General features: G+C 42.4%; 2 protein-coding genes across 9 annotated transcripts; one reads left to right on the forward strand and one right to left on the reverse strand.

Moving 5' to 3' along the window:
* The first annotated feature begins 1,033 nt into the window (after positions 1 to 1,033).
* On the forward strand, positions 1,034 to 6,608 carry foxh1 (forkhead box H1). 4 transcript variants are annotated; one of them, XM_086306068.1, is made up of 4 exons: positions 1,034 to 1,166; positions 2,631 to 3,312; positions 3,936 to 4,040; positions 4,259 to 6,607. In XM_086306068.1, the coding sequence occupies exons 2-4, from the start codon at positions 2,839 to 2,841 to the stop codon at positions 5,222 to 5,224; spliced, it is 1,545 nt and encodes a 514-aa protein (XP_086162194.1). In that variant the 5' UTR covers positions 1,034 to 1,166; positions 2,631 to 2,838; the 3' UTR covers positions 5,225 to 6,607. The 4 variants fall into 4 exon arrangements, with proteins under 4 accessions (XP_086162194.1, XP_086162195.1, XP_086162196.1 ...); XM_086306069.1 differs by having other exon boundaries at positions 1,044 to 1,166; positions 2,741 to 3,312; XM_086306070.1 differs by having other exon boundaries at positions 1,046 to 1,166; positions 2,745 to 3,312.
* Positions 6,609 to 9,412: 2,804 nt separating this feature from the next.
* Positions 9,413 to 24,121, reverse strand: oplah (5-oxoprolinase, ATP-hydrolysing). 5 transcript variants are annotated; one of them, XM_086306064.1, is made up of 29 exons: positions 23,966 to 24,108; positions 22,922 to 23,024; positions 22,593 to 22,793; positions 22,173 to 22,364; positions 21,640 to 21,754; positions 20,648 to 20,771; positions 20,114 to 20,309; positions 19,717 to 19,882; positions 19,348 to 19,486; positions 19,087 to 19,154; positions 16,886 to 17,061; positions 16,670 to 16,795; positions 16,459 to 16,571; positions 16,202 to 16,372; positions 15,298 to 15,435; positions 14,932 to 15,070; positions 14,491 to 14,603; positions 14,079 to 14,230; positions 13,833 to 13,993; positions 13,630 to 13,731; positions 13,368 to 13,542; positions 12,927 to 13,111; positions 12,538 to 12,684; positions 12,293 to 12,427; positions 12,005 to 12,154; positions 11,632 to 11,789; positions 11,384 to 11,544; positions 11,162 to 11,259; positions 9,413 to 9,726 (listed from the first exon to the last, which is right to left on the reverse strand). In XM_086306064.1, exons 2-29 carry the CDS (start codon positions 22,970 to 22,972, stop codon positions 9,574 to 9,576), a joined length of 4,005 nt encoding a protein of 1,334 aa, XP_086162190.1. In that variant the 5' UTR covers positions 22,973 to 23,024; positions 23,966 to 24,108; the 3' UTR covers positions 9,413 to 9,573. The 5 variants fall into 5 exon arrangements, with proteins under 5 accessions (XP_086162190.1, XP_086162191.1, XP_086162192.1 ...); XM_086306065.1 differs by lacking the exon at positions 22,922 to 23,024 and having other exon boundaries at positions 23,966 to 24,121; XM_086306066.1 differs by lacking the exons at positions 22,922 to 23,024; positions 23,966 to 24,108 and adding an exon at positions 23,850 to 23,965.
* Between the last annotated feature and the right edge of the window lie 953 nt (positions 24,122 to 25,074).

Genomic DNA, 25,074 nt, shown 5'->3' on the forward strand with positions numbered 1-25,074 from the left:
CTTTTAGTTTTTCATTATTCTGGTTTTGAATGCTTCGGAAAAGTCAGATTTCATGTGGCATGACAGATAAACTGCCTGATACCAGCCTACAGACAAAAGGTCAGAAACACCTGATGAAGGTTCTTCTAAATGCTAGTACTAACCAATGGTATGCTTTTTTATTGCTTAAGTTATACAAAAGTCACTCTTGTCTTAACTGACACATCTCAAATCAAACTTTTCCTTACTTTCTCTGTGACAAAGAGCATGCCTTTCTTCCTCCTCTATCCCAGTATCGGGATCGGTGACAGCTTAGGAAGGATTTGTCTGGACTCAATCAGCCCATGTAAAGAGCCCCGTCCCCGATGCTGACCTATTCACGTAGGACCCCATTCTCTTTATGTGTGGCTTTCTAATCCAGACCAAACCTATTAACTGGCATTCCAGCAAACAGGAAGGGATGAATTGACAGTTTGTATTCAAATCAGTGCGTCTGGCACTGGGCCCTTCACTGGAGAATGCTATGCAAATGCAGGTGGAAATTCCCCATATACACCAGTGATTCCCACCCTTTTTTGTGTCAGGTTTCAGCATGTGTTCGGTACTGTTTTTCCAGTACCTCTTAAAAGTAATACTGTATTTAGTTAACTCTTTTACTTTCGTTATTATTATTATCTGTTACTTTGTAGCATTACAATTAATCTGCCATTCCCTGATTGAAAATGTATCCATTACTTTCAGCTGTTTCTTAACTTTCAGACATATACCATGTATTCATTTTCTTTATGTATAACCTACAGAGGTTTTCCATTTTTAATCTGATTTTTTGTTTCAGACTCTTAGGCTGTGAATCATTCTTATACCTGTTTAATTGCCTCCGAATGTCTCAAATAGAAAGAGATATGAGGAATTTAACCCCGTTAAATTCTACATATTTATGAATCTTATGTAATTATGCTTAATTTTAATTCTTCTAATACTTCTGTGGTTTTTGAGTGAAACCGCTAGGTGGGGATAAACCTCCAGGGAAGGTCACCGACAGTGTAAGAAAAATACTGACCCAAATTGAAGCAGGTGTGCGACGAAGATTTGATGTTCACCGTGTTTAGGAGTGCCATCTGACCTAGAAAAACAAACAAAGAAACTCATTCAAATATTTTTGACTGCAGAAATTACACATTTGTGCGGTAAGTTTGTCACACGGGCGAATTATTTATTTGAAACAAAGCAAAAACGAGCAGAGCGTCCTTTTTTATTCTAATTTTTACAGCAACCTGATTAAAAGAGCGTCATCAGCTTTGTTGCCTGGACATTTAAGGTTAACTTGTGGAGTGGTGTGATGTGAGTGGGGGTCAATGTGAAAACGCCCAGTAGCGCCCATTAAAAGTGAATGGATTTTAATTGCAGGAAAACTGAGTTGTTTCCAGCTCTGCTGCTTCTGTAACTTTCAGGTGACACAACTGTTGGATCAAATCATCTTTAATCTGCGCATTAGTGCGAAACTCCTTACAACCCCGTGTCAAAGTTCACGCTTTGTCACATGATGGATCCTAAAGTTGATTCTTTGGTTGACTTGTTGATATTTTTCTTCTGCTTGAGGGAGATATTGAGGCATTTTCCAGCAGCTGGGGGTGTACGTGATTGCCCCTGTTTAAGGTGTGAATGTTCGACCCAACTACAACACTTAGCAGCTTGTAAGCGCCAGAAACCCCACAAATGGTGTTGAAACCCCCGCACCCCCCCGTATTTCCTCACATGCTAAGCAGCTTCTCTTTTTCTTGGGATGGAAAAGTCTCCAGCTTCCCGATGGGGGTTCTTCTAATCCAACTTGTTTTCACTGTCTTGCTGGGAAGCAAGAGTTTCAATATTAGCACTACGTTAAGTTGAACAAAAGAGGCGCATACCCGAAAATAGTCTTTTCAGCGCTGAATGGCATGCTCAACACTCCAGAGGGAGACCCCACTGTGGAAAAACACCCCCGTCGACTGCAGCGCGTTATCAAACAACACAAAACAATGATGACTTCAAATATTCTGCACCTACTAATCAGCTAATCAGCATAGTTTATGCTTTTTTCTTCATTTTTTTCTTTTTCTTTTTAGGAATAGCTTTCATGGGAATAGTTTCTCCTCTGGAATTAAAAGCCAAATCAAATACACAATTTGGCTAATTTGATTTTAGTTTCTCACAATTAAAAACCATTCTAAAAGAATTCAGTAGGCAGTGAAGGCTGAATTGCTTATTTAATAATTAATAAAGAAATGAAGTACTGAAAGGGGCATCGTCAGTGTTTGTATATTAGCCCTCTATTGTGTATATTGCTCATCTATAATTGTTGATTGCATCCGAGGTTAAATCGAAAATATTTGTACCCACCCTACCCCCACAAGTTTCACCTTTTACATCTAAGCCCAAGTAAAAGCTTTAGTGATATTAAAATTAAATAGACAAATAATTAAAAAAGTGTACGATAAGACTAAAATGTGTAATTGTGTAAAGCCAGACTTGTATTAATGTAGATGTGTTCCCCAAACATTTAAAGATTTTAAAGTAGTTGTGGAATCACTATGTTGCATGTCGGCGTGTTGATAAGGTATCGTATGGGTGGTTTACAGTTTTGCCCTGTCTTTCTCTCCCCTCTTCGCACACAGACCCAGCCCAGCCCCCAGGGCCGATCAGTCATTCTGCTTTCAGATAACGCATCCCCCCGATTACGCAGCGGGATTTACATGAAACTGTTAATTGTTTGCTCTTCAAATAGTCAGCCTGGAGCCAGCAGTCTGCCAGAAGTTAAGGACCGACTCTTTGACCTCCTCCCCCTCTACGTGCAGAGCGATATTCCTCCCCTGACTGATCAGCATGACAAAGCATTGGCCGGGGCAGAGTCTCTTGGCACCGATCGCTTCATCCCACCTAGGAGAACTTCTCGACCATCAACTTGACTTCCACAGAAATGAGCAGCAGAGTTTTTCTCCCAGCGGCGTAGCGCCGTGGAGCTCACCGGCCCAATACTGGCCTTACCTCACGGATCCGATGCCTCCCCAGCAGCTGCCGCGCTCGGAGGAACCAACGGAGCGCCCCGGACACCTCACCGGCGCCACGGGATTCATGGATAAAGAGGAAGCGCCTGGATCTTTAAACCCGAATGATCAAGATGGACAGTTTAAGCAGGATGAAACGCAGGACATGTGGAAAAGTGAACGGGAGAAAAGAAATGCCGGCAATGGGAAGAAAAAGAACTACCAGAGGTATCCAAAACCTCCGTATTCCTATCTTGCAATGATCGCTATGGTCATCCAGAGGTCTCCAGAGAAGAAGCTGACGTTAGCGGAGGTAATGATAAAACTAATGCTTTTATGTGTTAACTGTGTAAATGCTGCCGGAGTTTGGCATTTGTGAGTAGACGACGCGCGCGGTGTTTTACGCACGGTGCCGCTTATGATCGTCACTTATTTCATCAGCAGAAGCAAATCCATCACTGCGTCGTGTATTTAGAGTAGACTCCATTAGAGTTTTATGCGAAATTTCTACAATCTGTCTGAGAAGATCGTTTACAGTTCCTAAAGTGACACTAAACAGCCACATCGTCGTGACACTTGAGTGACTTCTACCCGTTCCCTTCTTGGTTTGCTGAGATAAGGCTGGACTGCAGTGGAACCAGACGCAGATCTGTATCAGAAACAGTGATAAGATATACAGTACATTCCAATATTAGGCTTCAAATGGGGGCTCCATTCACTTTTTGTACCAGATGGAAAACGTATTTTCAATTTGTTTCAATTTTAAGTTCAATGAGTATAAAAATCCAAATCCTTCGTTGAAATTTGTAGTTTCACCGAGCTGTTTTTACGCAAGCATGGATTGCAGTTAATATAGTGACCATATAACGAAAATCTGTGATGCTGGTGTGTGTGTGTTGGTTCAGACTTTAATGCTGATATTTGTTTACATTTTAGATCCTCAAGGAGATCAGTACCCTCTTTCCATTTTTCAAAGGAAACTACAAAGGCTGGCGAGATTCTGTGCGACACAACCTTTCCTCATATGACTGCTTTGTTAAGGTTTGTATGGTAAAATGTTATGTAATGATCATTAAACAGAGAAAAAAACTAAAAAACAACCTACTCCTGTAGAAATACACCACTGGAGTCTTTCTATTAAAACCTAGAACCCACTTTAAATCACTTGTGTTGTGATAATTATTAGGTTGCCAGTCCTGTCAGACTAGGTTGTCCAGGCAAGCACTAATATTTCTGTCCATCCTTCCTCCACCTTGTAGGTATTGAAAGACCCAGGTAAGCCACAGGGCAAAGGCAATTTCTGGGCAGTGGAGCTGAGCCGCATTCCTCTGGAGCTTCTCAAGAGGCAGAACACGGCCGTGTCCCGCCAGGATGAAACCATCTTTGCTCAGGATCTGGCTCCTTACATCATGCAGGGACACAAGCCTGAGTCTGAGGCGCCCCCTGAACCTGTGACCTCGCTCCCTCCCACATCTTCTGGAAACTCTTTCCCACCGCAGGATGACTTGTACAGACCTAAGCTGGATTCGTCCTTCGCGATCGACTCCCTGCTACACAGCCTGAGGCCAATCAGTGCCTCTGGGGATTTAGATATGGCTTCAGGGGACTGCTGGGGTGAGGTGACTCGGGCTCGGCCTTCACCGGCTCCGCAACATCGTTACACCTCCTCTGCTCGGAGTGCCTCTGCCAGCTCTGCAAGCCCAGCCTCCACGTCCTCCTCTTCCTCGTCTTCATCTGATGAAGAGTGGAAAGGAGTAACTGGGAAGCGTGTTCCTCCTGATGTGGAAGCAGGGGGAGATATTTGTAGGCCACCACTGCAAAAATCAGCCAGACGGGAAACTGTACCACCTCCATGGGAGCTCCCCACCTCCTACGCTAAATATGCACCCCCTAATGTCGTTGCCCCACCTAGCATGCGTTTCAACGGGGGTCCTCTCATGCCCCTGCACAGCGGGCTACCCATCTACGGCTATGGTAGCTCTCCCATGACACAAAGTCACTTCTTGGGCCATACATACTGGCCCATCCTCCCCACTAGACAAGTTTCAGTGAGAGCCCCTCCTTTACTCATGGACCTGGACAACATGTTGCAATCTGTACCTCCAAATAAGAGCGTGTTTGATGTGCTGGTACCAGCCAGTCAAAACTCTCACCCACACTATCAGCAGCCCGGTCAGTACTCTTTGCAGAACGGGGCTCCTCTCAACCGGTACCATCAATACTGAGTATTACTGTCACTCAAACAGGATACAAAACCACAATGACAAACAACTGGATGCACATCAAGATCCATAAAGGAACTATATTTTGTTTGCCACTTCCACAAACTCAAGAAATACTACAATAAATGTAAAAAACAAAACTCGCTGAGCTGTAGACAATGTTATCAATTGACTCAGAGTTTTATCAGGAGATGAAAGTGTTTTTATGTTGCAATTAAAAAAAAAAAAAAGAAAGTGTATGGAGTATTACATGGCTTCACTGAAAGAAAACCTTTTATAACTGTACAACAAAACGAGTATCTACCTCAGTCTTTCAGTGAAACTGTGTAAAGTCATTGCACTGCACCTATAGTTTGCACTGTTTCTTTATTTGCATATACAAGCTTCTTTTTTTAACCTTTATTATCATTTTTTGAATGTTTTCTACCTATTGTGACTACTGAATGTATTACACATACAAAGCCACAAAGAACTGGACTACAAGGCCTATGCAGTAAATATGAGCTAAAGACTGACACTGTAGAGTTAGTAAATGAAGACATTGCATCTTTGTCTTTATGGTGCGACAGTGCACAGATCAGTGCCTACATCTAAATTATGATAGATACCAAGAGATACCATTTGTTCATGTACGTCTGTGATGCTTCTATTGATGGTGGCATTGGCCTTGTTTACTCTTTTTTTCTGTCATTGTGTGTAAGGGGAAAGGAAATCTGTACTGGGAAGAAAACAAAAGATTTCTGGAGACAGTGTAATTTTTGTAATATCTTTGTTTTAGTCTGAACTCAGTTCAAGTGATATAATCTGAGAATCTGACAGCTTGTCATGACACTGGAGACTATTTTTCACATCCTGACAGCCAAAACGTACCTCAAACTGAATCATTTCCTGCAGAATTTGCACTGCTGGTTATTTTGCACTATTTTAAATGCCATTACAATCATCTTTTATAGGAAGCTGCTTTTAAAAGTCTCCTTACCTTGACAAGTGAATGTTTTGTTAGTTTTCTGACATTTTACTGTGATTTCTTTTTTTACAGTACTGAGTAGGTCAGCTCAAAAGTTTTGGGTATCCAAAGAATGTTCTGGAGTTTAACAGGGTATGTAAATAAAATGTTTATATTAACAGTGCTGTTCAGTGTTTTGTGAGGCTGTATAACAATTACGCTGTTAAGTGCAAAATCCTGCTAACTTTACATGAATATGCCGTATTGTGGTTGCACTATTTATGTTTATTTACACTCTGCAGCCACTTTATTAGGTACACCTTATTAGCAGTGGGTGGGACCCCACGTTGTGTTTTGAGTTTCCTTCAATTCAATAAGGAACTGGAAACATTTCTCCAGAGATTTTTATCCATATTGACATGAAGCTAATCACACAGTTGTAGATTTGTCAGCTGCACATCCATGATGCAAATCTCCTATTCCACTACATCCCAAATATGCTCTGTTTGACTGAGATCTAGTTACTGTCCAGGTCATCTGAGGACATTGGGTAGGCTGTGGCATTTAAACAATTCTCCGTTCATATCTGGGTGACAAAAGAAATATCATCCACATTATTAGATGACCAGCACCAGCCTGAACTGTTGATACAAGACAGGATGGATCCATGCTTTTAAGTTTTGTTTTATTTTAATCCAAGATTCCAACTCTGACATCCAAATGTTGCAGCAGAAATCAAGCCTCATCAAATCAAACATTCTTACAATCTTCTATTGTACAATTTTGGTGATCCTTTGCAAATTGTATCCTCAATTTCCCGTTCTTACCTGACAGGAGTGGCACCTGGTGTGGTACTCCTCTGCCGTTTCTCATCTGCTTTAAGGATCAGCAGTTTTTGTACCCAGAGATGCTCTTCTGCATACCCTGGATGTAATGAGTAGTTATTCAGTAACTGTTTTTTTCCCCCTTTCCTGCCACTGACTTGATATTTCCCCTGTTTTTGGACTACTGTGCAAACCCTAGAGATGGTTGTGTGGGAAAATCCCAGTGGATCGGCAGTTTCTAAAATACTCAGACAAGCCAGTCTGGGACCAACCGTGGAGTGATCAAAGTCAATTAAATTAGTCAATTAAGTCTAATCTTTCTAACTTCTGCAGGTCATTTTGACCATGTCTATATAAATAAATAAACTGAGTTGCTGCTGTCTGATTAGCAGATTTGTATTAATGAAAAGTTCAATAGGTGTACCTAATGAAGTGGCTGGTAAGCATGTTTTCTTTATATGCAGGATCACTGGTTTTAGATGATGGTTTCTGTTACTTTAAAAAAAAAATTCAGAACTTTTGTATTTTGAGAATCAAAATTTTTAAATATAAAGCTTAGGCTAGTCACGTGAAAATAACAAGCTATTTTTTTTTCATGATTATTTTGTGAATAAATCTTCTGATGCCCTTTATATATAAAGCAGCGGTGTAGCTGGTCTGCTACAAGCCAACCTATTTAACCTCAGGTATTTTGTGTCACCTCAAAATAAAAAGAACAGCAGAATGTCTTCTGAGTGTTACATCATCACAAATTACACTGAATTTACATATGCGAATACCATATGACTGATGGATGAGGCTTGTTTGAATGTATTGTTATGTAAGTGAAGGTTGTAAAAATGACATTATTGAAATATTAAAATAAATTAACTTGAAATTCCTACTTGAAATTGCATGGGAGTAAAAGAAAAAGAAAAAACACTTAAGTACCTCACGCTCAGCCTCGTGATTTAAAATCTTTTTATATTGTTTTTGTTATTTTTGTGCTATAAGCTGTCCTTGACTGTTTTGAAACTGCCAAGAAATTAATTTTACTTTATTATTACTTTATTTACTATATGAGAAACAAATGTATCAATTGAAAAACTAAATGGCAATGCACTTAAATATTTGCAATCAATCAGCTTTTGGGGATTTGCAATGAAATATTTTTTTCTAGCGTGTGTCTTTGAGCTTCTCCAATCTTTTTTATGCAAACAGTTTTTTTGTGGGTATTTTTGGTGACAGACTTTTTTTTAAGCTGTTCTAGTGATGCCAACACATCTGACTGCTTTGACTGGTGTGACGGAGTGTGAGTGTAACATTTATGTGTCTTTAAATACTCCCCCCCCTTTTCTTTGTATTTTGTGAATCTAGCTTCTCTCATTTCTTTTTATCTTTAGTACTTTCCTAAAGTTAATACTGATAATAAGCCAGTGGATAAGGTGAAAAGACAGAGTGGGCCAAGCAGCAGCAGCAGAGAGATTGTTTTATCACAGGAATTGTAATCCAGAAACAAGGAAGCTTTCTTTGATCCACAGTCCACGGCCTCCATAATGGGAGTTTCTAGCACAGCTATATCTCCACACACACACACACACACACACACACACACACACACACACACACACACACACCTGATTTGCATCAATCGTCCAGCAGCCGTCAGCCTCCTGCTGCCTCCCCTGCAGTGACCACTATCTCTTTATCTGCTGCATACGCATGCCTGCACTCCCTCACTATCCTTCCTGCTCTGCTCCACGATCATTCCTGACCCAGAGATGGGAGGAGGGGACAACACTTTAAACAGGGACAAGCCCCCACCCCGCACCAACACATTCAACAATCCTGGGATTTTTTTTGTGGCATGTCAGAAGTTATCCTAATCGAACTATTTTCATTAACTATCCACGATCCAGGTCAAATAATTTGAGCCTGCACGTGCCTGGATCACAATTCAGTTTAGTTTCAATGCATTCGAAGCTTAAACTGTCCTCATGAGTGAAGTTTGTGAGACACAATGTCGTGTCATTTGAAATTTTGAGTAAATCTGTGTGTGTGTGTGTGACTGCTATGGTGCAAAAAAAATCTTTTTAGTAGAAATAGAGTTTATTTGTCTGATTTGTTAGGACAAGAAAAACATCTTGAAATCGATATTAGACAAAAAAAAGACTCTTTGAGGTCTAAATTAATGCTTTTTGAAAAAGCATCAAATGGAACTAAACATTAAAACTACTGAGTAGATTCAGTATAAGAACAGAGCGATGGATATGCGACATATAACAACTGTATGTCCGTTACAAAGGTCCTTTGATGGCATATTTAGTCTGGTGAGGACAGACCCAGCCTGAGTTATTAGTATTTAGCCAACTTCCCTGCAAATGTAAGCACAGTCTGTCTGTGTAACACGCCACATGTGCTGCATCTTTTAAACACGGACACTGCAAGAAAAAAAAAACTTTTAATGGTGTTCAAGTAAAAATCTGAAATTCTGACAGCCTGCATGTAGGCTTGAAATCCTTTTTACTCAGTATGTGTCTCGCAAATATTTTGCAGTACAATGACAAAACTGTCTTAACTCTTCCTCCTTTTCTCACGTCTTTTCACACTCCCTCTTGTGCCATTCTGTATTCAAAGATGCTACCCCTCTCGGAGAATGTCTCATTCAAGCGCCTTCGCTTGGTCTGAGGCCTATTGTTTGCTTCCTCTTCTTTTCCATATCCACCTCCTCCAGGGGTGTAGAGGCAGAACATGTCCTGTTTGGGGACACACACAAACACAAAAGCTATGATGAAGCAACAGAAGTACCACAAAACGAAGCTCCTCTAGGTGTTACTTAAGGCTTGGTTTCCATGTTTATACCCAACCCAAGCAATGATTTTGGTCTTCATGGCCAGTGTGCCATTTCATGTTAAAGTAAAGTAATGCATTATTAGGGGTGTAACAGGTGGGCGCAATTATTTTGTTCTTCAGCCTACAGTTGGAAACAAAGGCTTTCTAAGATAGGGGTGTCAGAATATGCCTTACAAAGACTCCAATCCAGCCCACTGGACTGCTTTGGAAAAAATGCGGAGGGCATAAATTCTGGAGTTTAAACTGTATTTTTAAGTCAGGAGTCTCCATAGTGTAGAAAAACGACATACTGTTGTAACTGCAGTTGTTTTTCTTATGTTAAGATATCTCCAGGATTCAATGTGCAGTTGCTTCTGTGCAGTGACAAATAGGGAATGTTCACTGGTCTGGACCACTTAACACTAAAGTGGGCTGTACGTGACCCATGATGTAATATAGGTTTGACATCTCTGCTCTGACTGGACAGATGTTCAGTTTCTCTGGTGCATACAATTTGTTTATCAGCACATTTTTGATTCACCAACGTTAGCTTGTTATTTAATATCAAAGTGAATTATAATTTAAGATAGCTGCGCAGTTCTGGCTTTAAATGCATCACTAATCTGCCCGCACTGCTTTCTCATGTTGTCATTTCTTTCCAGCCTTTTGTGAACCGAGTAGCTTCTTCTGTCATTCTGCCTTTCAGGCTCCCATTCATATGACCCACTTCCTCCCGATCTCCATCCGAGCCCTCCACCTGCTTCATTTCCACTTCCAAGAGGAAACTGGACTCTGGGTGTTCCTGTCCTACTTCCTTTAACTTGGAAGTGGCCAACCCTGCTAAACACAAGGCTTAAAAACCACCAAAACAATTGATGTTGCCTCCATGATAATAATTGATGGTTTTTCAACCACAATAAAGCCATGTCCTTAAGTTTAACCCGTTTCAGTTCTGCCACTTTTATCTAAATTGCTCAGTGACTTCCCCCTTCTTTCTTGTCTGTCTATCTTCCTTGCTTCAGTATCTAATGAAGGCAAAATGACCCCAAAATAATCTAAAAACTAATAAAAATAAAAATTGTAACAAGAGACAAATGTATTTTTCATGAGTTTACAGTAAACAAGAAGTAAGCTCATTTTCCTATAGAAATCAATAATTCAAGACACCTCAGATATAGATTTAGATTGCTTTTTGCAACCAGAGCCCACTGATGGCCGCTGGCTTCAACTTTCTGTTGTTTTCAGACTTGGATGCTACGGCCATCTTGTATATAGTTATTCTGGGCTGGCATTTTTTCTGTGTAGTGTCATTATAAGTACACTAAAGCACGACGGTGCTTCACACGTGCACAGCCTTACCCCGGGGTCAAGGCTGACACTGGTCTTGGCTCCCAGGTTGAGGACTCTGCCTTCAGCTCTGTGGAGGAGGTTCAGCCCTGCTACACCATCATCTCCCCCTGACCGCCAACAAAAGATTACATTTTTTAAGATTAAGTAAGGAAAATGTGAGCATTTAGACTTTTTTTTTTAAATTGTTGAGGACATTGGGACTGTCATCAGGCTTTGATATTGAAAATTTACCCCGGAGGCCATAGGGGCGAGTGGATCGCCTCTCTGTCAGTACGGACAGAACAACCTTGTTCCTGAACAGAAGTTTACGAATCACACCGTCTCCACCGCAGTATTTCCCTGCACCCCCTGAGCCGGGCCGTAGAGAGAACTGCTCTAAAACCACTGGATACCTGAACATCAGAAGGACACAGACGGCATTCAGATGAATAACAGAAATGATATCATCACACGACACAAATCGTCAACTTATATCCCACCTCTTCTCCAGAATCTCTGGGTCAGTGATGCGGGTGTTTGTCATGTGAGTATGAACTCCACTCCGCCCGTTCCAGCCCGGCCCTGCCCCAGCTCCTCCAGCAACTGTCTCATAATAACCAATTTTCTCACTTCCAAATGAAATGTTGTTCATACAGCCCTAATGGAAGGAGCGAAATAAACAAAACGCCATTAACTAGTCAGTTGAATGCCAACGCATTGTGTTTCACACCATGTCAACAAGTTGTTTACTCTACAGGTGGAAAACATACAACAGTCGAAAAGCGGTACATAGCTATCAAATGTATGCTTCATCAGTCAAGCTTCACAGTAGAAACATGCATTTTTGCAAACATATTTTGGAATATCATTTACCTGTGAGGCCGCGCACACCTCAAACGCCTTAAAAATCACATCAACCACTCTCTGGGATGTGAGCACGTTTCCTCCAACCACAGCTGCATTCTGGGAAGGCTGGAGGATGGACCCAGGAGGGATGATGACATTGATGGGTGCGAGGCAACCCTAAACATGGGAAAAGAAAGGTGGTCAAAAAAGCAGCCCAGATGAATCACGATAGCCCCCCGCCCCAAAAATTACAACCAACATTCAAACCACGAGTTATTCAAAGTGAGCCAAGAGCTCCTAGAACTGGATTTTTACCTGATTGAGGGGGATGTCCTGTCCAACCATGCAGCGCAGGCAGTAGATAAGTGCAGACAGGGTGATGGCCCGTGGAGCGTTGCAGTTCCCCCACACCTCTGTTCCTGTCCCTGTGAAGTCAAACACCGCACTGCCCTGTAAAGAAGGAGGTTCACACATTTAACCAATCACAGTCCTTCTTGAAGAGCGGTTTCTATCCCAGCTTTGCAAACTAATAAATATGCTGTGTTACGATTCCTCCTCACCTCTTCTTCATTAATCTGAACCCGCAGTCTGATTGGTGTTCCGTCGTCCATGAAATCCTCTGACTCCACCTCCAAGGAGCCCGTCTCCTGCCGCCGCCGCCGTGCAAAGTCTCTCAGCATGTCCCTCACCGCCAGTTCTGCGTTGCTCTAAAATGCACAGAGGCTTTACAACACCCTCATAGCCCATACTTTTCAGAAATAAGAATACTTGCGGCCACCAGTGCTACCCCTCATCGCCTTGTTCTCAAGTTATTGCATTCACAAGATTTTCAGAAATCTTGACCTCTGTGCTTCAGGTCAAGGTCACTGAGATTTGAAATCATCAACCTTTTGAGGGGCAAAAAATCAAATTTTTCTTCTTTAAATTTTTGCTTGTAGCAACAGTTTACCTGGATGTATCCCATGTAGGCCTGAACCACAGCAAGTCCATAACTGTCAATCAGCTCTCCCACCAGCTGGCTCCCTCTCTGATTGGCCGCCACCTGAGCCCGCAGGTCTGACAGGTTGTCATGGAGATTTCGAGTCCCAGAGCAGCCTGGGTATTGGGCTGGAGCTATCAGAGCTTCAGTTACAGCTGATACAGAGAGATGGGAGAGGAAGTAAGGGGTCTAGAAAACAAAATGAATGCTAAAAAAATAAAATAAAATTGTCAACAGAGCAATAAAAAAAACAACAACTATTATTTACTAGTAATTTTAAAAACAAAGAGTCCTTTAAGTGCCAAAGAATGACTCTTTATCTTAAGTTAAGTGTCATCTCTTGATTTTCTATGCTCTCTCCTTTCAGAAGTGTGTCACATTCAGGTCCTGACTCGTCTCCTCCTCACTTACCTTCTTCCTGGAAGACCCCACCAGTGACAAGCTTAAAGGAAGTGAAGACAGCGCCCTCCTGCTGAAGGGAAGTGGAATGGGGTGGCATGGAGCCTGGAGTGATGCCACCTATGTCGGCGTGGTGCCCCCTGCTGGCCACAAAGAACACAGGGCCGCTCACTCCTTTTCTAAACACCTGAACAAGAAAGAAAAAAGGCAATGAGGAAAGAATAGAAGAAGAATTTGAGGGAAGAAATAGTGTTGAAAAGCGTGGTGGACTGACCGGTGTGATCACTGTGAGGTCTGGGAGATGGCTGCCCCCAGCAGATGGGTGGTTACTCAAAATCACATCCCCTTCTTTGAGCTTATTCCCAAGTGATCTGAGCTGCTCACAGAAGAAAAAAAACAACATCCTTTTGTCATTCAACGTGTATGGCCACACTAAGAAAAACTCACTCACACATGGCTGGACTGTTCGTGCCTCACCTGGTACTGGACAGTCTCCTGCATGGCTCCCAGGTGGACGGGGATGTGAGGTGCGTTGGACACCAGACCTCCATCCTGTCCAAACACAGCACAGGAGAAGTCAAGTCGCTCCTTGATGTTCGTGGAGATGGAGGTTCTTTGCAGAACTCTGCCCATCTGCTCTGTAGGGGAAGACAGAAGAGGTAAACAGGAAGTTCATACTCTTCAACAACCTTCTTCCTCATCTGATTTTGCATGCTGGCATACCCGCGATGCTCATGAAGCGATGGGAGAAGATGGAGAGCTGCACTGTGTTGAGCTCAGTGCCGAGGGCGCAGTGAGGGTCTGAGCCTACCGTCATGCAAACGTCACCACCTTCTGTCAGACGAGCCTCACAACAGGGCTCCACCAGGATGGTGCTGATGGAGGAAACCGGAGCAAATCATGTACAAAGTACAATACATTTCAAAATCAGCACAGGAAATTAAAAATCACATCCACAGAAGTAAAAACTGCTGAAACAAGGACCTCAACTGATAACGCAGAGGTTTAATTTGCTTAATTTAAATAGATTTTAATGTCCTGAGTTCAAAAAATGCAAAAAGGAGAGCATAAAGAATATAAAACATTATTTAGATATGTTTAATTTGGTAGTTGTCAGCAAAAAGCAAATGCCTGCCTGTTTTTGTCAATGATGATGGCTGGTCCCTGGATGCTGTGACCACACGGCAGCTCCTCCCATAGATACACACTGGTGTCGACGTAACCGCCCTCGAAGTAACACTTGGTTATCTACACAGAAGAGCAGAAACAGAGTGACATGAAATAAATGTGCCCACAAGTTTAGGTAAAACATCAATATTACAATGATGGAACAGAACATTTGTCTGTGAACATCTCCCACTTCTCCCATGCTGCTTTTTTATGTTCACCTGCTGGTAACCACCTTTGTTTTATTAAAGGCTCTTTTTTTTCAGCTTCTAAAAACTCAGACGTGGTCACAGCTTGAGCCGGTGACCATGCAGCGGCCCAGGTTTGATCGTTTTTCCTTCAGGCCTTGGTGAGACTGCCTGCGTCTGATAAGTGATATATGTGGTACCCGGTAAGTGACTCCATTTACCGTGGCTGGTTTGGCCTGTCTGTGTCCCATTTCTGCTTTGTAAACTGATGTAATACCAGATTGCCCACAACCCCTCACTCTGATGTCATCCACCATGATGGGTCTGTCTGGGATGGTGAACCCGAACTCCTTCAGATAACTGTAATAAGAAGAAGGAAAAAAAAAGAGTTAAGAGGAGGAGTAAGAAATCAAGGGTCCTGTGTACAAATGTCATGTAATATTTTCTCCTAAAGATAAAAGAAGATGAACAACAACAGCCAAAAATATAAACAAAGTGTACGCAGCAGTGATTTAGCCCTCTGAAAGCGAAAACATGTAGCAGCCAGAAGCTCAGGACATGAATGGGTAAAGAGAAGAGGAGCAAACCGTTTGGTGAAGGCACTACGAAAGTCTCCGGCTCTACAGGACCGGGCGTTGCTGGGGTATCCGGCAGCGGTAACCATGAGAGCGCAGTCCGTGCCCTCGTAACGCATGTGGAGGAAAACCTCGGTGGTTATCTGACCGCTGAAGCGGACGACAAACAAGACTACTTTAGTCTAGCGGCTACGATTGTTCAACAAACATCATGACTTCTTAACATTCACGTCTTTGCTTTTTTCACTTTAACAAAATGTAAGCAAGGCCACAAAGTCCCTTTTTCATTTTATTATTTGCTTTTAAATCTTTAAATGAGTTGGTGCCTCCTTAACATTCATCCTTTAAATTATGCATATCCGAATTGAATGGACAGAAACTTTTATAGTCACCTCTACTTGTTTCACACATATTCATACTTCACTTTATTCTGTGGATTTAAGAATTTTATATACAACCCCCGATTCCAAAAACGTTGGGACCCTGTGCAGAATAAAGCTAAAAACAGAATGCAAAGATTTGCAAATCTCATAAGCTCATATTTTATTCAAAATAGAACATATCACATATCAAATTTTTAAAGCGAGAAATTGAGAAAATGAACCATTTTTACAAAAATATCAGCAAATTCTGATTTTTATAACAGCTACACGTCTCAAAAGAGGTGGGACACAGCCATGTTCACTACTGAGTAGCACCTCCTCTTCTTTTAACAATAGTGTGTAAACATCTGGGACCGGAAGAAAGCAGATACTGGACTGCAGGCACACCAGTTTAACATCCAGACTCTTCTGCTATAAAGCCATGCTGCTGTAAAAGCTGCAGTATGCGGTTTAGCTTTGAAAGTTGACTAGCATGCCTGGAGTCTTACAGATGTGCTTGACCCCAGCCCATGTATTGTTTTGTGGTTTCTAACCTGGTGAAGCCTCGTGCACGGAGTGTATCGTGGCAGCGTTTGGATAGCTGCTCAACCCTTTGATCAAGCTCACTGAAGGACGCCGGCTTGTACTGCAGAGAGCACGGCTCCTGCACCTCCTCCACCACATCTGCTAGAGCCAGACCGTACGCTGACAGCACGCCGCTGTACCTGCAAATCATAAACACGGGCAACTGCTCACTCCGTGGCTCTCAGCTGTCTTTCACCTCTAGTGAAACAGAATCTAGAAGCCTTACTTATGTATAAAGACAGTCTTCATCCCAAGAGAGCGGGCAATCGCACAAGCATGTTGACCGCCTGCCCCCCCGAAACACGCCAACACATGCTGAGATGTATCGTGGCCTTTGGCCTGCAAGAGTGGAGCAGGTGGGAAATGAGTGGGAGAGAGAACAACAAGATGATTTTTTATGCTGAAATGTAGAAAACACAGTTTAATACCAAACATACCTGTGTGAGAGCTCTGATTGGCCGGCACATTGCCTCATTGGCGACACGAATGAATCCCATGGCAACCGCTTCCATGCTCATCTCTGATTGTCTGCTGTGTGAGTGGTTGGCCCCATTAGCATCAGCCTTCAAATGAAAGCACGAAGAGTATTTAAACCTAATATCATCATAAATATTTGAACTTACTCCACAAAGTAGTCCAGTACATATCAGTGCCTGTGATTGGTTTGAAGACAGGAAGACGTTGATCTCTTCAGTGAGTTGACGGAAATGCTTCGTGGTCTCTTCCAGGGACAAAGGCTCATTCTCTTTGGGCCCGAAGATCTTTGGGAAGAAGGAAGGGATGAGACGACCCAGGGCTAAGTTAGCATCTGTCACAGTCAGAGGTCCACCTGGGAAAATACCACAGCACCCGACAGGGAATCAGGTCTCGGTCTGTTTTTCAATAACCCCATTGTTCTGAGTTTTGAGTCAGCGTTAGCGTTCAGTGCTTTACTTGGCACCGAGGATGGTGGTATCTGAAATGAAGCTTAAGGCTAACCAATGAATCTACAGGGAACGTCAACAAAGAAGACTCCGATTTCTTTTTGTTAACACACTTGTTATAATGAAGTGCTTTGAGAAACTGGTCCGACGTCACATCATGTCCTGCCTGCCACCCACACTCGACCCGCTCCAGTTTGCATACAGAGCTAACAGATCAACTGAAGATGCCATTGCTACAACGCTCCACACCACCATCTCTCACCTGGAAGTGCAGGGCCGTTACGCCAGGCTGCTCTTTGTTGACTTTAGCTCTGCTTTCAATACGATACTCCCGGACAGACTAATAGATAAACTGCTGGAAATTGGACTTCCTTCCACCACCTGCCGCTGGATCAGAGACTTCCTCTCAGACCGTGTACAGAGAGTTAGAGTGGGGCCTCATCTTTCCTCAGCCCTCAGCCTCAACACCGGCTGTCCACAAGGCTGTGTACTGAGTCCCCTACTGTACACTCTGTACACACATGACTGTGTTAGTTCCCACCCAGACAACACAGTCATCAAGTTTGCAGATGATACCACTGTGGTGGGGCTCATCTCAGGGGGAGATGAGACTGCATACAGAGCTGAAGTTCAGAGGCTGTCAGATTGGTGTGCAGACAACAACCTGGACCTCAATACCACCAAAACAAAAGAACTGGTAGTTGACTTCAGAAGGAGGAAGTCCGAGCTGCAGCCTGTCAGCATCAACGGGGAGTGCGTGGAAAGGGTCTCCAGTTTCAAGTTTCTGGGTGTGCACATAGACACAGACCTCCAATGGAGCTCTAACACCTCTGCGGTCTTAACAGCGTCTCCACTTTCTGAGAATCCTCAGAAAAATGGACCTGAAGAAGGAGCTGCTGACCGTCTTCTACCGCTGCTCCATTGAAAGTGTGCTGACATATTGCATCGGTGTGTGGTTCTCCAGCTGCACCACAGCACACAGAAAGGCACCCCAGAGGGTCATCAACATGGCCCAAAAAATCATTGGACATCCTCTTCCCTCCCTGAAGGACCTGTACAGCACTCGCTGTCTCAAGAGGGCACGCAGCATCCTACGGGACTGCACACACCCAGGACACCGGGTGTTTAAGCTGCTGCCGTCTGGCAGGAGGTTCAGGCTGCTGAGGTCCCGAACAAATAGACTCAAGGACAGCTTTTACAACAGGGCAATAGCCCTGATCAATGTAAATAGCTGACCTGACTGGATACCTCCCTGGACTTTTTAGGGGGAGGTAACAATGTTTAAAACAATAACAATAATATTTATATTTATAACAAGGTGCAATAATAATTAATGTGCAATAATAACAGTGTGCAATACACATACACTTATTCTTCTTTTTTATACTAAGTTAATATACTGTGTTGTGTTGTTTGTTACGTTGTGATGTGTCATATCGTGTCGTGTTGTGTTATATGTAGTGCCGACGTAGGACAGTTTTTCCAATTTCATTGTACTACTGTACTATGTATGACTGTGCAATGACAATAAAGAGTTATCTTATCTTATCTTACTTTACAGTTCTGACTGAGAACTATGAGGCAAGTTTGTGTTATATCATCTCAACTTTGGACGTGCCAATTTCCAGCCTTCTGACGCATAAATCGGATGATTAACCTCGGGAACAGGACAGGAGAACAAGCTCCGTGCCAGTGGGTGCTGGACTCAGTATAATGATTTTAAAAAGAGAAAAAGGGGAAAAAAAGAGCTGAAACTGCACAATTAATGGTTCACTAGATAGAGAAAGAGAGAGAGAGAGAGAGAGAAAGAGAGAAAGAGAGAAAGAAAGAAAGAAAGAAAGAAAGAGAGAAAGAAAGAGAGAAAGAAAGAAAGAAAGAAAGAACAACAACTGCTGGCAACAGTAGAACATGAATAACGGAAAAGCTGTTACCTTTTCTGTAGCAGGCTGGTCCTGGATGTGCTCCTGCAGACTCTGGTCCAACTACAAACATCCCTGATCTGGTAGGGTTAGAAAGAAGATAAATACAGAGAGTAGTCATTAAATAAGAAAATAAATAAAATATAAAACAATCAAAGTCAAAATGGGTAATATCACAATTACTACATCATCACATTATACTGGTATTATAGAAGATTGCTCGCAAATATGGAGCTAGTCCCACCGTCCGTTACACAATTTGTGCAAACTTGCCTGAAAAACAGTCGCGATCCTCCGCCTGCAGCCACAGTGTTGATGTCCAGCTGAGGTGCTTGCAGGGTGACTCCAGCTGTGGTAGCCTCAAACACATGCTCATACTGGCCTGCATACCGACTCACATCTGTGGACGTTCCTGCAGACAACAACAAACGAGAGCATGTAGGCACGAAAAGCTAAAGATAAAAACCAAAGTTAAAAACATCGCCCAAAAGAGAAGCGTAACTTTACTCCATAGGATCAGAAATATCAAATCCTGGATGTGGCACATGGAAGACAACAAACTGTATGAAGATCACACAAAAAGACTTCAAGACAATATCCAGAAGATTCTCAGTTGTCTCCTTTGCTCCCACATACACTCACCGCCCATGTCAAAGCCAATCACAGGCCTTTTCTCCATCTGGCTGTAAGAGGTGATGGCGTATCCCACCACACCTCCCGCCGGGCCGGATAGAATAGCCCGTGAACCGCAGAACTGCTCCATGGGAGTCAAGCCTCCATCTGACTGCATGAACAACACATCTACATCCTGAAGACACACAGACATGAGAGGTTTATGTTTTCAGACTAGTTTAAAGGTGTGGTTAAGTACATATTTATATGTGGGCTGTATGGTTGAGAGCTGCTGTTTGTCTCTGGTGGTACTTAAAGGGGTGGTGGGAGAGTGTCTAACTGAGAGGAAAAGTACTTATGCATACAATAGAGTTCTGAAAATTGTCAACCCCTGAAACATATCGACTGATGCGCGAGAAAAACAAACCTTCAGGCCATCCTTGAAGCCCGAGGTGAAACCTTTTAGATACTGGTGAATTTTGGGTGTGAGGTAGGCATCGGCGCAGACTGTATATCCTCGAGGCACCGCCCGCACCATCGGCATGACCTCACTGGAAAGAGACACCTGGCTGAAGCCCAAGCGACGAGCCAGAGAGCCCACTGCTTTCTCATGCTCGGACCATCTGAAGCACAGAGAGAAAGAGACGTAATCCTAGAAAGCAAGTGAAACATTAAACTCTTACGTAATTTGTTCTGCAGTATAATGTGTTTGTCTTATCACTTCAGTGTCCATTGATCACCTTTTTCTTAAAGCAAAGAACACCAAGTCTGGGCTTTCAGTGTGACATGTGACAAAAAGCATAAAATGAGAACTATTGGGTACCGAGATAAGAGATAAGGCTGCTGAGGTATGACGTCGGTAGACCGAGGTCTTATTTATAGAATGGAAGCAAGTTACTGGGAGAGGACAAGAGAACAGACTAGGATCGTGAGTAAATATTAAAGAAGCTGTAATACTGACGTGTACGAGTGCAGAAGAAGGACAGCCAGACTGGTGATACCACGGGCCAAAACTCCTCTCAGGTCCTTTTCTACTTGCTCCAAGTCTAACTCCTTCCACACCTCAAGGGAATCCCCAGTACTGCCTGGGAAAGACACACAAAGGGATTAGTGGGATTAAGTGAAATTATGTCAGTTAAGGCTTCCATGTTTGAACCAATAGCCAACAGAACTTATTTTCATTACTTTCCTCACTCTGAAAAAATAAATTCAAAACATAACTCTCACCTGAAATATTTTGTTATATATTTAAAATATTTACACACAATGCCAAAGAAAATCATTGTGCTTCATCCAGGTGTTTCCACAGATTAGATGTGTTGCCATGCTTTGCATTTTGCATTAAAAATGCAAAGCTGCATTTTGCACTTGAACCATTGTTTTGCTTGTTGGGCAAATGCATTATTATTGTATAAATAATGGGCTATTTAGTGCTTGTTAGCTTGTTATAGCTGTCAGTTTTTCAAGGAAGTCGAGGTAGCTGAATTACTGGTTTAATTAACCTCATGATTTTTCAGTCTGTTTAGATTGACAAGATTCCACAGTTTGTACAGGCACCACACGACGCTTTGTGGAGTGGCACAGTCAGTGTGAAAGATGGGCGTACCCACTGTTCCACGTTCCCACTGGCAGTGCAGTTTATGAAGCGTACTGAAATGGGACATGAGCATATACCTGAAGGATTCTCCTTTCTGACTCCAGTAATTTACAATATAGCATGAAACCAGTGACTGAGCCCATGAAGTCATCAGTTCACTTTTCAGATGTGGAAATTAGATCTTTGGGAGTAACAACAATGCTTTAGCTAAAGGCTCACACTGATACTGATAACCTGCTAATGTTTAAAAGGTATAATATTAGGCAATTCTGGATGGACTAAAAACCTGAAGCCACATACTGCTAACACGGCAGAAGAAATTAGCAGTAAAGGGAGCGCACAACTGCCCCTCGCACCTGTGACAATCCGTTCGGGATCTTTTCTGGGCAGCTGACAACCATCTTGCCTGAGGACGACTCGCTCGTCCACCTCGGTCACCTCCTCGTACAGGACGTCAGGCACCGCGACCTCCTGTTACGCATGTGCAAACACAAGGTATACCAGCTCAAAGCGCATGTACTGGGAAGAGCCAGAAAGTGATAAACAATAACAGTAACTGCTTTTACCAGCTAAGGCTTCAGACTGTTATGGTGCAAAAGCTTATCAGGTTTAGTTGGTGTGTTCTGCTGACCTTAAAGGTTAAAGAAAAAAAAAAAATCTATGTACAGCACAGTAAGCCACAGTTTACTGATCCGTAACCTGAGCTTTACAGATAAGCGACCACTTAATGTGTTAACTCTACAGCTAGCTCAGGGCAAACTCCAGTACTTGCCACAAGCCTGAGCACAACGAGATAATAACTAAACCTTGCAGAGACACAAGCCGTGCCTCACACTACTAATGAGCACCACATGCAGTACAATCACTGGTACAGGCTGAAAAAACAGACCAAGTCAAACAGCTTTGGCCTGGCCTGAGTGCCAATGTGCAGCAGGTCCTTGAATCCCTTTGTGACCAGGAGCGCCGTCCTTTCTCCCTCCCTCTCCAGCAGCGCGTTGGTTGCTACCGTAGTGCCCATTCTGATCCAGCCAATCAGAGAAGTGTCTACAGGCTGATCGCGGGGATACGCCTTCCCTGTTTCCTGTCAAGAAATGCAAACATCAGCATCATATACAGCTATCCCTAGAGATAATGTATGGATATGAATGTAGTGTTGCTCAATATTACATATCGTTTCCACATTGAGCCGCCTATTCTGCTTTTTTTGATACATGCTTATTAATAATCTATAAAAACAGTGAAATGACAGCCAGTATGACAGCAATTAACCTGATATTTCCTTGGCTGAAGGTGGACAGCACAACATTACCTCCTCCAAGATTCTGCGGATCCCCTCAGTGGGAGCATCTTTGTAGTTCTGGGGGTCTCGGGACAGCAGCTTAAGGACTCTCTCACAACCATCGGGCAGCCGGGCGAACACATCGGTGAAGGTGCCACCCCGGTCGATGGCAAAGTCAAATTTCCCCTTAGTCTCAGCCATAGTGAAGAAAGTAAAGTGCCACTCCCAAGTCTATAATAAGAAAAGAACAGGAGAACGTGGAAGTTAAAATTATTCATTCAACACTGTGATGATACAGGAGCAACTAAGGAACCTTTAATTTGAAGGAGAAGGAACATTTCTCGTTTAAAAAACACCACCTTCTTATTTTTAAGCCAGCAGCCTGCCACCATGCTCACTCCTTCACTCATTTTCCTCTCTCTGCTAGACCTCCAGGTTTTTCTTTGTTTATATGACTCCAGACTGCAGAGACAACACATGCATTCCTCTCTCATAGTGCACCGCTAATGCATCTGCAAAGTTCATGCATGGCTACCAAAGTTACTATAGTTTCGCATTTTCTAATTAGTATTTATCTCATTTTTGACTTTTTGCTTTTAAAACAGTTTAGTTTCCAGAGTGGATTTCCTTGTTTCGGTTTAGTTTTTATTAGTTTTACTCTTTTTAATTATTATTGTATGTCTGAGTAAAGACTTATGAAAATCAGTACAGGTATTACAACAAACACAAACGTCTTATTTTTTTAAGGCAGCTGTCTTATAGACACCCAGTCTCTAGAAATATGTCCATCAATGTCCACATCAGCAAAGGTGTAACAAAACTTTGACCAAACTAACTAAAACTATGCATATTATCTCTCTATTTTTCTAAATTATAGTTTTCTTAGTTGTAAAAATTCACAAAATAATTTCAGTTAACTAACTTTTTTAAAGTCTACGATTAATAACTACGCTAACCTTGATATCCACTTGAACTTTGTCCACACTACTGTGCAAGGTGACGCTTTACGCGCGGTAAAGTCCCAGAAATGTAAGTTTAAACAAATGTGGTGATCATTTATACAAATCTAGACTCCACTAGGTCTTTACAGAAAAAAGGAAGAGGTGATCTGATGCTATTACTTCAAAATGAAGCGAACAGACGTGATCAAACTGCACTAAGTAGGACAGTAGCATGCATATTCCAGAGGAAGCATGCAGGAATATCACAGACAGGTCAGCCAGCATTAAGAGACAGAAATCCTTACAAACTCTGCCCGAATCCTTCAAGAGTGAAGTTTTTCTGCACCTGAGATATATGCACATCTTAAACCGATGCGAACTGAGCTCCATTGCATGCAGCTCACAGCGTGAAGCATGCCGGACACGAAGCAAAGCAGCTAGTAACAGCACCGACATACTCACCTGTGCGCCGGGCACTGCTGCTGCACTGCTAGTCTGCTAATCTCTGATAATCCGACGTCGGTCAAATCCTCCTCCCATAACCCCGCTCTGCCTCCTTTTCCAAGAGAAACAACGACGAAGTAGCTCCTCGGTGCCGCTGTCCGGTCTTAACTCCGCCTCCCCCAACTAGTGATGGGATTTCCGGCTCTTTTTAGAGAACCGGCTCTTTCGGTTCGGCTCACTAAAAAGAGCCGGCTCTTTCGGCTCCGAACCGGCTCTTCAGGTTGTTTTGTTGCTTTAATTAATTTATTATTAACAATAATATAAAATTATGCACAAAAGGAATTACTAACATAAAAACAAGTGGTTTTATTTATATATGTTTATATATAAATATATGCGGTGGCCCCTAGAGACAAAACACGTACAAACTCCAAAACACATTTCTAGCATGAACTGAACTTCCAAAGCAGAGCTACTAGATCACTTAAATTACACAATTGAAAGCATGTGTGTATTGTTTGTGTATTTATACACAGGCACTCATATATATATTCAAATAATTTAAAAAAAAGTTCATTTACCTGTTATTACCACACACCAAATCCGGTCGTTGGTACTTGCTGGCTTGTGTAGCCACAAGATAACAAAGGCTCAACACTGCGCCCAGCATCCTGGAGCACTTCTGTTGTCTTTTGTACGTGTTTTGAGTTTTTATGTGCTTCTGAGTTTTTACGTGCTTCGGAGTTTGTACGTGTTTTTACATGTCTTGGAGTTTGTACGTGTTTTGGAGTTTGTACGTGTTTTTACATGTTTTGGAGTTTGTACATGCTTCAGAGTTCGTACGTGATTTGAAGTTTGTATGTGCTTTGTCTCTAGGGGCCACCGTAAATATACTTTTATTTATTCACTCCACATAAAATGTAATAAATAAATCATATAATACAAAAATCAACTATTCACATTTCAACTTTTAACTATTTAAATTTTCAGCTTTTTCCTTTCACAAATTTAAAGTGAAAAGAACACAAAACACTGCAAACCACAACACAATTAAATATAAATTATAATATGAAAACTAAAAGAACATGCATATTCTCTGTCATATGGACCTGCATGAATAAACTTTC

This window comes from Aulonocara sp. 'chitande type north' Nkhata Bay, linkage group LG9 (genome assembly GCF_057382095.1).
Source record: "Aulonocara sp. 'chitande type north' Nkhata Bay isolate Kocher_YH1m ecotype deep benthic linkage group LG9, A_spYH_male_GT1.1, whole genome shotgun sequence".
Taxonomy (NCBI): Eukaryota; Metazoa; Chordata; class Actinopteri; order Cichliformes; family Cichlidae; genus Aulonocara; species Aulonocara sp. 'chitande type north' Nkhata Bay.

Bases quoted from the DNA above. Each gene is read 5' to 3' on its own strand.
- oplah (XM_086306063.1), bottom strand. From the start codon at position 23,056: ATGAGAGAGGAATGCATGTGTTGTCTCTGCAGTCTGGAGTCATATAAA. The intron at 19,155-19,347 runs GCAAGTTTGCAC...TAACCCTACCAG, and splicing joins GGATCGCGACTGTTTTTCAG to ATCAGGGATGTTTGTAGTTG. The intron at 12,155-12,292 runs GTAAAAATCCAG...TCCCATGTTTAG, and splicing joins AGGACATCCCCCTCAATCAG to GGTTGCCTCGCACCCATCAA.
- foxh1 (XM_086306068.1), top strand. From the start codon at position 2,839: ATGACAAAGCATTGGCCGGGGCAGAGTCTCTTGGCACCGATCGCTTCA. The intron at 3,313-3,935 runs GTAATGATAAAA...TTTACATTTTAG, and splicing joins AGAAGCTGACGTTAGCGGAG to ATCCTCAAGGAGATCAGTAC. The intron at 4,041-4,258 runs GTTTGTATGGTA...TCCACCTTGTAG, and splicing joins CATATGACTGCTTTGTTAAG to GTATTGAAAGACCCAGGTAA.